The 14,537-nt window shown below is 50.9% G+C and overlaps 4 protein-coding genes across 4 annotated transcripts; 1 reads left to right on the top strand and 3 right to left on the bottom strand.

The window, feature by feature from the left end:
• Positions 1-545: 545 nt before the first annotated feature.
• Positions 546-3,711, bottom strand: COCSUDRAFT_37789 (formate dehydrogenase; the record flags this gene model as incomplete). The annotated part of the gene is made up of 9 exons (XM_005645008.1): positions 546-659; positions 1,128-1,240; positions 1,526-1,650; positions 2,062-2,210; positions 2,463-2,582; positions 2,918-3,007; positions 3,119-3,297; positions 3,420-3,576; positions 3,661-3,711. 9 exons carry the CDS (start codon positions 3,709-3,711, stop codon positions 546-548), a joined length of 1,098 nt encoding a protein of 365 aa, XP_005645065.1.
• A 642-nt stretch (positions 3,712-4,353) lies between these two features.
• On the top strand, positions 4,354-5,489 carry COCSUDRAFT_33996 (hypothetical protein). The gene has a single exon (XM_005645007.1). It carries the CDS (start codon positions 4,805-4,807, stop codon positions 5,231-5,233), a length of 429 nt encoding a protein of 142 aa, XP_005645064.1. The 5' UTR covers positions 4,354-4,804; the 3' UTR covers positions 5,234-5,489.
• Positions 5,490-10,067: 4,578 nt separating this feature from the next.
• COCSUDRAFT_57667 (hypothetical protein) lies at positions 10,068-11,389 on the bottom strand (the record flags this gene model as incomplete). Its single annotated transcript, XM_005645006.1, has 3 exons — positions 10,068-10,196; positions 10,704-10,849; positions 11,296-11,389. 3 exons carry the CDS (start codon positions 11,387-11,389, stop codon positions 10,068-10,070), a joined length of 369 nt encoding a protein of 122 aa, XP_005645063.1.
• Positions 11,390-11,984: 595 nt separating this feature from the next.
• Positions 11,985-14,181, bottom strand: COCSUDRAFT_30660 (hypothetical protein). Its single transcript, XM_005645005.1, has 6 exons — positions 14,055-14,181; positions 13,801-13,887; positions 13,645-13,699; positions 13,443-13,520; positions 13,049-13,301; positions 11,985-12,815 (listed from the first exon to the last, which is right to left on the bottom strand). The coding sequence occupies exons 1-6, from the start codon at positions 14,055-14,057 to the stop codon at positions 12,641-12,643; spliced, it is 651 nt and encodes a 216-aa protein (XP_005645062.1). The 5' UTR covers positions 14,058-14,181; the 3' UTR covers positions 11,985-12,640.
• Positions 14,182-14,537: the final 356 nt, after the last annotated feature.

Here is a 14,537-nt window from a genome sequence, read left to right as displayed (position 1 = left end):
ATCCATTCAAAAGCCTAGGTGCTAGTAATCTACTCAATCTTGCCGACAAAGTGCCTTCAATGTACTTTTCTGAACTTTGCATGCAGTGTGTACATGAGGTTCTCAGTGTCCTATCAACTACTGCATCCCTGCAGCACAGCCGGCAGATGTATGCACAAACAACCACTCAAACCAAGCCAGTACAGAAAGTATTCTTTAGAATATTCTTGCCAAAAATCAGCTTGCTTGAATTGACAATCCGATGCGCTGCGCGACATTTATTGGCGTTGCTACTGCACGCTGCTCCTGCAATTAGACAAGGTGCGTCTGCAGGCAAGGTGCAAGTGAGTGCTGGCACAGGTTTAGCCCCTTCTGCCCCTGAGACTCGCCAGATCCAAGCATGTCCCAATCAGCATATGTACAAGGCAAGTTTGCTTCGCCCCGTCATGCGCCATTTATCCAGCCAAAATTCTCCCTGCTCCATTGAGCATATGCATCTCACTGGCCTTTAGGCGGGCTTCACCCTATCGTGAGCGCCTAGTTAGGCAAATTTCTCCCTGCTCCAGTCACTGGTACTGAGACGCCAATTCCCCCTCGCGCACGATGTAGTAATCCTCCTCAAACGGCTTCTCCTCAATCCAGGCTTCCAACATATCGCGCACCCCTCCCGCATACCGCTCCTGCACAATTCAGGGGTTTTGACAGGGTCTCAGGAAACTTTCAGGGTGGGCCTGATGGTATTTTTCTGGCGCCCGTGGGATATCCCAGAGACTTGCCACCCAGAGACTTGGAGGTTTGGGCATTAGGCAAGAAAGTGTTCTGGGCGGACCAGAAGTCCATTCCAGGAGCAGAATGCTGAGGCCAATGACAGGAGGGATTGTCTTGGAATGTCAGATATTGCTCGCCATTCAGCAATCCAGAAAATAGCTTCAGCTTCACACAGCAGCAGGCCATAATTTTCAGAGCTGACACAGTATTGCTGCTGCACAACGGCTGTGCTGCAATTCCTGCCTCTCCTCATATGAAAATGATAGCTCTTCTGCCTATGCCCTGCAGCTGTCTACATATCATTACGAATTGCCTGTATACTTTGAGGTAGCCCAGGCTGTTTGCACATGCAAAAAAAATGACCACTGGGAGAGCAGCACCTGGGCATCAAGAGTGGTGCCAGAGATGTGGGGAGTCATTGCATGGTTGGGCATGTGGCGCCATGGATGGTCTTTCGGCGCCGGCTGCTCCGGCCACACATCCCCAGCATAGCCTGCAGAGCAATTTGTTAGCAGCTGCCACGCCCTCATCAAGAATGCAGATAGACTACGGCGCGCGCTACAATCAGATTAGACATCCCTGAGGGCAACCAAAGAGGGGGTGCAAACGATCACTAATGTATTTACTACCCCTTGGTCCAGATGTATCAGAAAATTAATTTATTGAAGTTGAATTAAGCACCAGAAACAAGAGACAATGTCCCTCAGAGTACGCAGTTAAGAAGAAGTCATGGCGCCCCATTTCAGATCATTCAGAAGGCGAGGGAATGTGTGTGCACCTCCCAACTGGCCGCTCTTGAGGGCCTCTTCAACTGCCTCTGGGTCCACAACTGCACCGCGTGCATTGTTGATCAGGAACGCACCCTCCTTCATCTTGCCGATCACCTCCTTGTTGAACATGCCCCTACAGAGAATCCATCTCAGGTGAGCACACACTGATACTCTTCAGGGTGAACAGAAATGTCTGGTATACTTCCTGCTGCGTTTGAAGCTGTTTGACCGAGTTTGGATTGGACAGGACAGGCAGTCAGGCTTCTCACAGGCATAAAAGATAGTGGCGCAGGGTGCGTCTGCAGACATAGTACAGGTAAAGGCTGCCACACATCCTACCCCTTCACAAACTCGCCAGATATAAGCAAGGCTCAACCCACCGCGGGCACGGTGCTCAGTATTTATACTGGCCCCCGCCAGGCCCCACAGGGGGTTCTATATCTAAGTGTTATATATTGAATCCCCTGGGCCCCAGCTGGCGGGGGGTGGTAAATGATGATGCAAGGTCGAAACATTAGCAGGTGTCCCCTGGATTCAGACTTACTTTGTGGAGTCGGTGAGGGGCACATTGACGGTGACAATGTCACACTTGGACAGCAGCGAGTCGAGGTCTTTTTCCCAGGTGACACCCATGTCGTCGAATTTGTCCGGCTTCTGCTCGCGGTCAAAGTACAGCCGAGTCACACCCCATGGCTGCAGCACACATGCTCAGATTAGCAAATGTGAGATTCTGCAGCGGCGCATTGAGCGCTGAGCCCTCTCTGTTCTGGGCTCCAAGTGAGCCCACCAACACTTTGTTAATGATATCACTGCTGCATAGCAGCATCGGGGCTGTAAAGGCTACGTATGGACATAGCACAATCTTGCCAACCTATCACCAGGGTTTGTGGCACACTTTTGTGGGTGGTAAAGCTTTTTTGTGGCTGGCACACAGGCTGTACACACCTCCAGGCGTTTCATGACCTCGTAAGCAATGCGGCCGCCGCCCACTGTGCCCACGGTCTTCCCCTTGATGTCCCAAGCTTTCACGCCAATTGCTGGCACATCCCATTCATCATTGATGGCCTGTGCAAAGCAGCAGACAATGATCTTTCACGCACTTTTCCTGCCGGAGGCAAGATGCGTCTGCAAACGAGCTGCAGGTAAAGGCTGCCAGAGAAGCCACCTCTTGATAGACTCGTCAGATCCAAGCAAGGCCCAAAATACCGTGGGCTCGGTGCTCAGTATTTATTCAGGCCCCTGCCAGCTGGGGCCGACATGAAGGGGGAGACATCATTATAGAGCAGGCACGTCACAAGGGGCCGGCTATGAACACCAAAGGCTGTCTCAACAAAGGCAGCGCATGTACCATGCAATAGATGGAGTGAAAGGTGAGCTCCAGTGCTGTAAGCTGGACTTGCCTGCAGATAGCCTGGCACGAAATTTCTCATCAGGATGAGCATGCGCATGACCTCATCCTCCGCTACGCTCTCCACATTGCTGCCAGTCACCTGTAAGCCCGGATACACTTCATGCATTCTGCCCAGCTCTGCTGGTTAGCCTCTCAGTGGACACATCTGGCATACTCCACAACACTGGCTGCATCCTAAGAAGCCTCAGACCTCTGCCACGGTGATGCCCTTGTCGGCAGCGGCTTTCAGGTCGATGTGGTCAGAGCCCACGCCTGCTGTGAGGATGAGCTCCAGGTTTGAGGCATTCGAGATGAGCTCTTTGGTCATGTAGGCGGGATGGAATGGAGTCGTTATAATGGCATTGGCGTCGGACAGATTTTTCTGAAGCTCTGCAGCGCGCAACACAAGATTCATTCTTCAGAGGGACAAATATACTCCAGATCGTGGCTTACAATTGCTTTGTTCATGGACGAAAAGAATCTAGTAGTACTGCTACATTTGCATATCGGACCTGAATCGGAACCCTCTTTGTCCGCAGTTGCAATGAATGTATGCCCCGACTCCTCCAGCCACTCTCTCAAGCCCAAGCCATTCTCCACACAGTTCAAGTACTTCGGGTTGTCTGCGGCAGGTCCGCCCTTGGGCAGAACCGCAACGATCTTCTTCTTCTTTTCTCCGCTGGAAGATTTGCAACAACGTACTGTCTGCGTGTCACGCTGTCTCAGTGCTATGCAAACATTGCGACTCTGTACCATGCACGGCATCCGCATGAATGGATTGAGCAACTGCGTGCGGACCGTCATGTTGCAAAAATTACAATTAACCTGTAAAAGGTGCAAAGCGAACAATTATACGCGCAATTATTCGTCAGGCTGCCTCACTCGCTCGGTGGTGGTTCCCTGATTATAATTATAGGTCAGTCGGCCTAGTTAGGCACCTGACGAGGCAACTTAAAGTCACTCTGAGGCGTTACCACGATAAGGCCTTACCGTGGCAATGCCTCAAAAGTGTCAGACTGCACATGTGTGCCTCTTTTCTACTGCATTGACTCAGCAAATTTCAAAAGAGCAACGGGCATGTGTTACTGATAATGATCACCTGATTAATTGAATGCCCTGGGGCCACTGGCAGGCCTGGCATGCGCATCGCTCCGAGTCATCATGCCATGTGGATGCCGCATAGCCAAACAGGTTTTGCTTTGATGTCTGCATATCATATGATCTCTTTTCCAACGAGTCTTCGTGATGCTGATGAGTCTTCATGATCATGCCTTTAAAGCAAATTTGGAGTCCGTTTGCTGGTGCTGCCAGTGGTATAGGCAATTACCAGGCTTGCAAGGCTGCCAGCTTCAGTGAAGCTAGAGCCCTCTGAGCTCAAAAGGGCAGTGCGGTGTGGCCGCCAGAGGGCTCCATACCAGTGAACATCGCATGTATACTTTCAATTTTCCTGAAATTCTGTTACAACACGCTCCACAATAATCCACCATGGTGACCACTGGTGGCGCCAGGCCATTGGGTTGACAACATATACATCCACGAGGAGGTGCCTTCAAGCTGGAGAGACTCTTGTTGAATCACAGTGCTGGCAAGGCAAACCGCGTCCATTCACTTGAGCATTCTAAGTTTTGTCTGCACAGTCACCTTTATCTGCCATTCCAAGCACGCAAAAAAAAGTGCCACCTGCCACAGCTGCACAGGTCAAGATAGCCGCCCCAGTGACAGCGCTAACAGACTATTTCAAACATCTGAATCTTGCAAGTCGGCAAGAAACACCCAAATCCAGCCAGTTGAAACAAAAATTTCTGCAAGGTCCCAAAAGAGATCCTTGAGTGGAATGTCAGATGTGTCTATATCCCAGTCCCAGTAAACAAAGGCATGCTGCCGGCCATGGGGTGAAATGCAGATGTCACAAGCAGCAGATCAAACATACTGCCAGTATTGTCTTGACTGTGAAACCAAGTCAAGAGTCTTGGTTGAGCAAGTCTTGATAGTACACGATGTGCCTTGCACACCAGACCACCTCAGTACTAATGTTGAGATTCGAGACATCGTCTGGGAAGATGTGTTCTTGAGAGGAAGCTTCTTAGGAGATGCAGCAGAACTCCACAATGATAGACACCACCTAAAGAAAAGATTGGACAGCACAAGTACACACCCCGACTTTGGGCAAAAGACTTTGCGCATAGTGCAGAATTTTAGCTTGAATAACCCCCCTCTGGATTGTGCCTCTTCACATATCCAGCTCTTAACAGTTTCAGGCACAGGGCTAAGGAGCCTTACACTCCCTTGCCGCATCAAAAATGCCTCCTCCTTTGGGTCATCCTAATAAAGGAAAAGAGAGAATACCCCTGGCCGATGCAAAGAGTGCAATCTTTGCTGGCGATTGATTGACGCGCCAACAGGGCAAACACAGAACAGATCTTGGTGATGATTTGCAGATGATGGTCTGATTGAGGTGATCTCATCGCCAGCTTGGCAGCCAGCAATGGGGCTCAGATGCTCAGGCTGATGCTGAAGCGGATGTTGCACAGGGTGGGCGAAGGGGTCTTGAATAGCTCTGCCAATTCCTCATCTCCAGGGCCAACTTCCAATGCCTGCCTTGTCTGCTGCGATGCATGCACCTGCTCGCACAAGCCAACACAATGTCAGTGACCAATTTATAATGTGCATGGAGACATTTGCTCATCCAGGAGTAGGATCTTTGTACCCTCAGTCTGCCTGTTTTGCAGATGCTGTTCAAAAGAGTGCTCCATATTTGAGGTATATAGACCGAGCCAGGACTGTCTTCAAGCATCCGTGTCTTGAATGTCATGCAATAGGTTGCCTCACCTAGAGGTCATCTGTGGGCTTAGGAAAACACATGGCTGAAGCCTGGGAGTCCTTAATTCGCTTGTCAAGCATGCAGCAGGAACAGAGGGTGCACCTTGAAGTCGACATTCCTGAAGCCGTAGAATTCCAGCGCCCATTGCACAGCATCAGTGTTGTTGACCATGTACACTGCAGCATCCCTCAACCTCCGCACTCTGCCAGGAAGGCTGTCAATGCAGTGGTGCTCGTACACCTGCACCATCATTCAAGTCTCAGCTATCTTGCGAGGCCGTTATTGGGTAGTTCCCAGCAGTCACAGGCATCTTGCACCCTCCCATTCTTCTCAACCCGGGGATCGCATCACTTTTAGATTGTTCATGAGTGCTGCAGACAAATGCATCACCACGCAATCCCACTGAGTAATACAAAGGACTGCATGTCCAGGCATCTATAAAGAATCAGCAATCACTGAAACCACCCACCCAAATTATGCAATACTCAGCCACCCCTGAAGCACAAGGGGACAGGGTGGATAACGGAGATCTCAAAGGGCTCGCAGGGGTATTGAGGTAGCTTGCCTTGAGGGTCTTGATGTGGTATCTGTCCTGGAAGTTGCCGCCATACACGCCTGGATCATATGACAGCGTGCCGCCCTCATACACGAGGCTTGACTCGTGCTTGGCGTCATACTGCTCTGCATGCTCGCTCCCCTGCAGCATCAGACATGCAATCAGCATCCGCACATATTAGCACAAGTCCATCTTGCATGAAGAGTAAAAACTTGGAAGCCCCCGTGAGCTGCATGCTGCATTTTTATCGGCGTACAGTTCCACTCGTTTTCCTTGGCAACATTATTATTATATTATTATTATTATTATTATTACACGCTCATTCCAGCCCTCAGGGCTAGGTGTGTTGGCAACATATGAAGCACCAAACAGTGCATGCAAGAGTGCAGCATCCTCTCCTAAATTCAGGAAGGAGGGAGCATGCATGCATGCATCTCCCCAAACGCAGGAAGGAAGAAGCATGCATCACCTGGAACACAGGATAGAGGGAGGGAGGGTCCGTTCAGGATGCAGGAAGCTAATATGCTCACCTGAAAGCTGATCTGCTGCTGGAAGGCTACATAGATTGTCTCGTCCCTCTGCGCGCATTTGGAGGGGGAAGAGAGAGGGTTGAATGCGTTCTCACAGACTGTCACTTCCACTGTTGCCCTGTGAGAGGGGATCTTGGCAGAAGCTTCCTGGGGCTGCCCAAACGCGCACTGTATCAACATTCGCACAATCGCCTTCACATCCTCGTCCGTCTGCAAGCATGCACAGCAGCGCTCAGAACTTATCATCATACTTATGGGCCCTTCAATAAAAAGAGAGGTTCCTGCATGATATATTACGTGCCATCGACAGGCTCTGGCAAATTCTTGCAAGCTGTAGATTAAGATCCTCATGAGCATGCACAGCAGCGCTCAGAATTCTGCATGATGCTTGCATGTGCACCACTTGCTGGACTTTACCACAGCACTTATTTTACACCACTCGCACTTGCAGTTCTTGCACCCCAGCTGGAGGTTTCTTTCCATAGAACAGCTGTGCATCAGCAAATGTTTGCAAGAGTGCAGAGTAAGGTCCTCATGAGCACAAAATAACAGTTTTGAGTAAATTGAAAGCCTGGCAAAAGGGGCCAGAGCATTAAGTACCTCCAACCGCTGTGCAATGCAATTTCTGAGCTGGTGTGCCGTCTGCAGCTGCTTCCTGTCTTCGTGCATGATGAAGGATCTCAAGCTCTCCAGCTGCAGACCACAGCAACATCCCCTTGTCAGTCCTGCTCAGATTCTATGTGCATGTGATGCTTGTGTGCAAGTGACAATATTTTTGCCCATGTCATCTCTGATCCAACTTTAAGGACTCAGTGCGCCATGAATGAAACACGTTTTTGCATCCCTGCCTCTCCAACCAGGTGCTTGTATGTTTAGCAGGTCAAGCTGACACCTCAGGGTGGAATGCATGATAAGTCCTGTCATTCAGCAAACTCCAAAGACGGGAGAGTGGCATGTTACAGGAAGGTTGTCTGCAATGGGCACCTGGTAGAAGTCTGCTTCCTGAAGCACCTGCCTCCGTGCCTCAGGGTTCACTGGCAGGACGCAGACGCCATCGCGCAGAAAATTTAGGATGAGGCCAAAGTGCTCAGGATCCCGGTCGATGAATACACGCCCCTGCAGAGAACAGCATGAAGTGAGTTAGCGGCCAAGGCCCCTTGTAAACGTGCCAACTAGTTGGTTCCTGCAAGCATGCTGAGGCGATCTGCTGGGTAGGTAGCACTGACAGTAAAATGCACTGATACTTATCGATATCATGCCAAGGGCATGGCCATCAGCAAGAGTGACCATCATTTCAAGAGGCAGGATGCTCTGACATGAATAGCTCTCACCTTGTCATCCGTCCTGTTTTTGCCGGCCCAATTGGCATCGAACATCCGAGCCAGCATTGACATAGGATCCTGCGAGCAGGAGTGTAAGGCTTTACTATCTGCATTGCCCTCTTACATACAAGATGCTTATAGTGATCTTGGAGTGTTGTCGCAACAGTAACATGCTGTGCTTTTATTCTGCAAATCCTCCCCTATGATGATGATGATGCAGTGTCAGCTGCAATAGTTCTTAGCTCAAGATGCACTCCCTCACCCGAGATTTCCAGGCTTGCAGAAGCCATCATCATAAATAGCGCACTTGTCTTACTAAAGTACTCTTAATATACACACATGTGCTCATGGGTTATCACAGGAGATACCAACGTTCGCTGCTGAGGGCATGCCCCTGCTGTCAGCACAGATATGAGATGAAACGAATGCTGTGGGCCAGTCAGTACAGACTGGCATTATCCCAATGTCTCTAAAAATTCATTATAGTTCTATAATGAGCCCTCGTACTCTGCTATCACCAGCAGTTGCAATGACAAAGATATTATTGCAGCTTCAAGGTCTTACGGCCGAGCCGATGGGATACTACCAGCGCATCAAGTATTAAACAGCATCAGAGGCCATCATAACTGCCAAAAAAAGGGTGGGCTCCGCCCAGATTTGAAGATCGCCCATCTTCACAAGAAACGGTAGGCTTCGTCAGCCGCGCAAGATAGACTTCCGGCAGTTGAGACTGCCGGCCAGCGCCGATGCTCATGTGTTGGCACATCATCAAACCATCTACAATAGGAGCAATCATCCTGCCGCAGATGCACAGGCTGGAGTTCTACAGCACTAGACTTTCAACGTGAAAGCGCGGGACGGTTGGGCTCACCTTGCAGATTGTGTCCCTGCTGCTGGTGAACTTCTTGCCGCCAACGTTGAGACTGACAATAGCATCCATTGCGACTGCCATGGCAATCGCTCCGCTCCACTGTCCTCCTTTGTTGGGACAAATTGGAAGATCAGCGTCCTTGCCCTCCCTCAGATGTGTCACCCGAGGGCTTGAGCAGGGTTTGATGAGTGTGGAACCCTGTTCGGTTTCGGACTAACCGACGAGTGCACGATCATCCCTCCGGAATGCCTATCTAAGTTATTTGGCTGGTGAAACAATTTCAAGTGCAGAGAGCCTGTTCTCGGGAGGACGTTGCCATCAAAGGGTTCCTTCCCGTCTTGATCTCGTCTGGATCCATGGGTTCCGACACTGAGGCTTACACACGTTCTGAGTCTAAATGTCCACGAAGATCCTAATGCAGCCTATAAAGTACTCATGAAAATGCATCAAGCACCTCGATATTTGTACACCTGGACCTAAATTAAACATCCAACTGGCAGGCCAATGTCCCTTTCTCCTCAAGTGGCACATCTCCTCAAGGGACTGATCTGAGTACTGACCTTCTTCAGCCTGCTGTACACCTCTCAACTCGGACAACCACACCCCAGAAATAAACAGTAGCATTCAGGCAAGTAGCAAAGACACTGTGTGACATCCCCAGCGTCCAGCGCAGCGTTGCAAGGCACAGCAATCCCTCCATGAAATGCCCATCAAGTTCAATGCTCACCCTCGCAGTCCGGAGCAGCACAAGCACTCAGACATTCCAATGGACTGCCATAAAAGCGAGCCTTCACTGCTGCAGTGTACGACTCAGGCGGTTGCGCCTGGGGCCACAGGACAAGTGCATTCTAATGAATTCTATTTCAAATTGATGTCAACCTGAGCGCAAGGCAGATTGTATCAGGAGCCAGTGTTGTGGCCAAGAAAGCTTATGCAAACAGCAGACGGCGCATTATGAGCCCAGAACAGACAATGCTGTGTGCTCGTTCCTTCCTGTGCATGTTGTCGCACCCCCAAAAAGACTCTGTGGGACTCATCTGGAACTGCATGCAACGCCTCATCAGGGGTTCAAATCCTTGCTGCCATCAGCGGCCGGCAGTGGCATTAGGGTCCTGCGCATTCCTTTGTTGCCCTGCGCGTTCACAGAGACTTGCGGCAGCGGCGGCAGATCCAAGTTCACATCCACAATCTGCACAACAGCAGCCCACACCTTCAAGTACTGGCCACCAATTGTGATTGCAACTGCTGTAGCCAGGTGTATCCTTTGTCATCTGCGTTGCTGCCAGCAGTGTTTGCATATCTGTCTTGCAAGTTCCTCTGGCACTGACCCCAGGTGCCTGCTGCTCCTGCTTTTGTACCATACTCTGGGCAGGTCACCACTTCTTTGCACATGTCGTGTCCCACTCTTCAAATCTTCAGCACTCGCGCAGACTTTCAGGTGACAAAAGTCACAGCTCCTCAAACAGAGATGCCAGAGATGCAGGTGGCTTGCGGTGCACCTTGCACCCACTCAAGCACACATGGCATCAAGAAGAACATGAATATGTCTTGTAAGTTGCACGCATTGCATCTGCACGGCAAGGCAGTCTTTTCGTCTCACCCTTGCGCTCGCGCGAAAGCGCTCTGCCCTAATCATGATGTCTGTATATCACTTTCTCTAGAGGACATGCTTCCTGAGTCAGAGATCCTGTCTCACCCCGGGGACGAGCACACGGATGTTGTTGGGGGTGGGTGCTGCTGCACCCGGCGGCGGCAGGGGTGCCGGCTGCACAGCTGTGTTGACTGTCACGCCCGGAACATTGACACCAACATTCGCCTGCTGCAGCCCGCGCGCAGTGGAGCCTGCAAGCACCAGCATCTGTGCATGTGAGCTCATGCATGACCAGAACGGCTCTTTGACCAGCTGCAGGAACTCCCAGGCCTGCGCGATCTTTGCATCTGCTTCCTGCCCTCGAGACGACTTTCTCAACGTTGCTTGGATCCTAGGAGGAAGCCGACAGCAAAGAAGGATCGACTGTAGTCAGCTCCAAAGAGACAGAAAATGCCTCGGTATTGTCTCCAGTCTGCCTGAAACGGTCATCGTCATGCATGAACAAACCAGCACCGGGGTCCAAGGCTCGTTTGTTTCGAGCTGCATGCCGATGCTGTCACCTGCTTGCTCAATACACCAGCTAATACCGCAGGTCATTGTCATCATGGTGGATTCTGCAAGATCGGGGACGATGCATGAACGACCGGCTTGGATGCAGGCCGACAACATCAGGAAGCACAATTGCATCCTGCAGCACCTGTGAGCTCCTGCAGGGGTTGTCGAGGCACAGGTCTGGCCTCCAGGACGGCCACTCGACAAAGCAGCATGGTCGCAGCCACTATCGTCAACATTGTGCAAAATATCAATATCGCGCGTCCCATGATGTTGTCGACAATCGGCCTGACGGTCCGGAACTCCAGAGGCGACAAAGCCAAGAAGAGTCCAGTGTGGCAAATTCCAATTCAATTGAGTAAGAGATGCAAGCCTTTGGGCAGTTGCTTCGAGCGAGAATTTGGTGATTGGGCTCTTGGACGTTCCAGATGGCCTGCGAGAGCTTAGAGCCTGCAGGTTACGTCATTGCCTCCAAGCTTCTCCTCCACCTCCCCATTCAAATTTGCTAAATGTAGTCAGGTGAGAGGCTCAAGACAAACTCTGTATTGTGAGCAGGAGGCCATCACAGCATTCATGATGCATGCATGCTGGGCCCGTCACATGTAAGCGGCAGTTTGCGCGCTGATCAGTTTGCACACTTTCATAAACTTGCATGGGATGCTGGCATAGGCATCACAGACTGAGTGTCAAGAGAACAGGTGGAAATGAATGCTGCGACGAGACTATGCATGGCTGGCGCATCAACAATGTTTGCGATTGAGTGCTTTGCATAAAAGCAGCTGGCAAGACATTGATCCAGTCATGAGCTTGTAATCCAAAGTGCCTGAGCATCTGCTGATCAATTCGGCTATTTACAGATGTACAGTGGTCAGCTAATGTTATGTGCGGCACTGCATAATCCAGAAACTACTGACCTTGATCACACACCATCCAACAAGTCCTTATCACTTCTGCAGTGCCTCAGTAGCAGCCAGCGGGGACATCCCAGTCGCAAGGGCAGCTGTGAATATCGGATGCAAGCTTCAGCCCTTCTGGGACAGCACATGACCCCTTACTCAAACATATCAACAGTGGCAACCGAGCTCTCAGGACGGCAACTTCAAAAGGCTCTACAAGGACTGCCCTCCCACAGCCTCGAGCGAATTAAAGCAAACAACGCACACAATTCCATCAATTTCCGGTGTCTTCCATCAGCTGTCCTACTTCCTACCACTGACGTGATGACTGTTGAGTTCCGACGTGTTCAATGTTCAGAGGAGTATGTTCAGGACCCTGTGCTCATGCAGTGCTGCACATGCACTGGTGGCAGCCAGATGGGCCTCAAGTCTGCTGTCATTAGGACACTGACCAAGCTGCCGTTGCCAGGCCCTCATACTAAGACTTGAAGTGGGACTGCCGCACAGAAGTGCGACAAAGCCCACAGAAGAGGAAACTCCCCAGGAGCACTGCAGTGACCGCTCCACTCCCAGGCACACCGGGGGCCTCCAGGGCTATAAACGCCGCAGGGATTTCTTCTTGGCCATCTGCGCCTTGCTCTTCTCGACTCCCTTGGGCTTCTTGACGATTGGTAGGGAGCTGTCGTTCCCAGGACTGCCCTTCTCGGCCGCGCTCTCATCCTGACTGTTCACCGCATTTGCGCCCCCTGTCGCTGTGAGCGGCATTGGCCTGCAACAAACACCACGTCCGCAATCATGACATGCTCCAATTCATCGCCACCATGCAGCTTGCCCCATGATGTCAGACCCCATGACAGACACACCCTTTCTCTTGCTTGTAACTTCTTTACAGGCATCCATCAGAGGACAAATTAGCAGTTTGATGATGCACAAACGCTGTCATGACGAAGCACAGAAGTAGTGTGAGTTGAAGCCACTGCAGTCAGCAGAGGTGATGCGCACCGCTTGGCAGGCTGTGCATGAATGGAGGTCATGAGGCGCGCATGCTTGGCGAAGTCCTCATAGTTCTCCAGCAGCAACTTGCCGGCCTCCTCATTCAGGGCGGACTCGGGGAAGGGCTCTATGAGCAGGCAGCGCACAATCACCAAAACATGCCGCAGGCCCATGTCCTCCTTCCAGTCTCGCTTGAGCACGTTCACGCAGATGTCGCCCTCCTTGGAGACGTTCGGATGGAACAGCTTGGTCAGGAACCAGCCTGCAACAAAGCAGATCCGCTCTTTCACAGGGGTTCCGGCAAATGCGTTGCATAAAGCACTGAAACAGAGCTTCATGGATTGAGGGTTTCTCTGCTTTCATCAGAGTAGTTCAAATCTTGCATCTGAGCGCAGCAGTGCACCTTTGGGAGGAGCGCTAGGGAAATCTGCTCCCAGTACTAGCTTCATCCTGAAGACGCCACCCTCGTATGGCGTGCCCACTGCACATCATCAGGCAAAGAAGATTTAGCACACGTCTGAATCATTCAAAAAAATCGTGATATTAAGGTACACCACAGATTATTCCTCCACTGCCCAGATTTCAGTGCTAGAAGCTGGGCACACCTGGTCCTTCATACTCTGCAAAAACATCGCTCAATTTTTCCTCGTTGAAGGTGACCTGCAAGGCATCAGCGTGTGAGCAGTAGCAATATTCAAATTGTGTTGCCAGCTTGAACGTAGAGCATGCCGGAAAAGTAAGATGGACGGGGCTCTATTCACCTTGATGCCCTCTTCCGGCTTAAGCTGAAGCTCTCGAAGTTCCTTGGCTAGTCGATTGATGACAGCTGGGCTTAGCCGAGCGCCCGCCTGGGACAGAAAAGCAAACCAGGGGAACTTCAGTTTCAGTCCCAAGGGTTTTTGAAGCCTGCCGGTAGGAGGCCGAATGGCATATCACATGCTCTTTAAGATGTCGTACTGTAGATATAGAAAGCATGCCAGGGAGTACAGGGACATATCCGTTAGAACACACGCACCATCTATAATGACTGCTTCTGACGCCCTGCTTTTGTATCTCTGCCTCCTGCACAAACTGTGGCGTCGCGCCTAACAAATAAACACCTTTCAAAACTCACAATGAAACACCAAAACGGCGACACTAGGGGCCAAAGTGCCTGCATCCACCAAAATTCATCTGCTCGTGAGGCACCCCGAGTCAGATTAGGCTCACCTTGAGGGATGACTGATGCATCAGGTAACCCTCACGGAAGCACGAAGCTTTAAAGTTCCACGACAGAAGACCAGATTCGCATCGCTAGCTTCGCAAATCCAAGTACATTGTACTGTGCACAATTTGTACATTTTGTGAGACGTATTTGGTATTCCTGCCGAATTCGCGAATTTATTTGGTCCCCAATCCTTGTAAGGCTGATCTTGAAAGACATCTGCGGCCTTGGACGGGCAAGACATTCAGATCCAAGCGTACAAGAACTATAAAAAGGCACCTATGGCTCCATCAA

Source organism: Coccomyxa subellipsoidea (assembly GCF_000258705.1).
Source record: "Coccomyxa subellipsoidea C-169, whole genome shotgun sequence".
Lineage (NCBI taxonomy): Eukaryota > Viridiplantae > Chlorophyta > Trebouxiophyceae > Coccomyxaceae > Coccomyxa > Coccomyxa subellipsoidea.
Note: the sequence above shows the minus strand (reverse complement) of the source record. Positions and strands in the feature narration are given on the sequence as shown.

Coding starts and splice junctions, on each gene's coding strand:
- COCSUDRAFT_33996 (XM_005645007.1), top strand. CDS start 4,805: ATGCAGATGTCACAAGCAGCAGATCAAACATACTGCCAGTATTGTCTT.
- COCSUDRAFT_30660 (XM_005645005.1), bottom strand. Junction 13,302..13,442: donor CCCTAGCGCTCCTCCCAAAG/GTGCACTGCTGC, acceptor GCTTTGTTGCAG/GCTGGTTCCTGACCAAGCTG. Junction 12,816..13,048: donor CATGCACAGCCTGCCAAGCG/GTGCGCATCACC, acceptor TGTTTGTTGCAG/GCCAATGCCGCTCACAGCGA.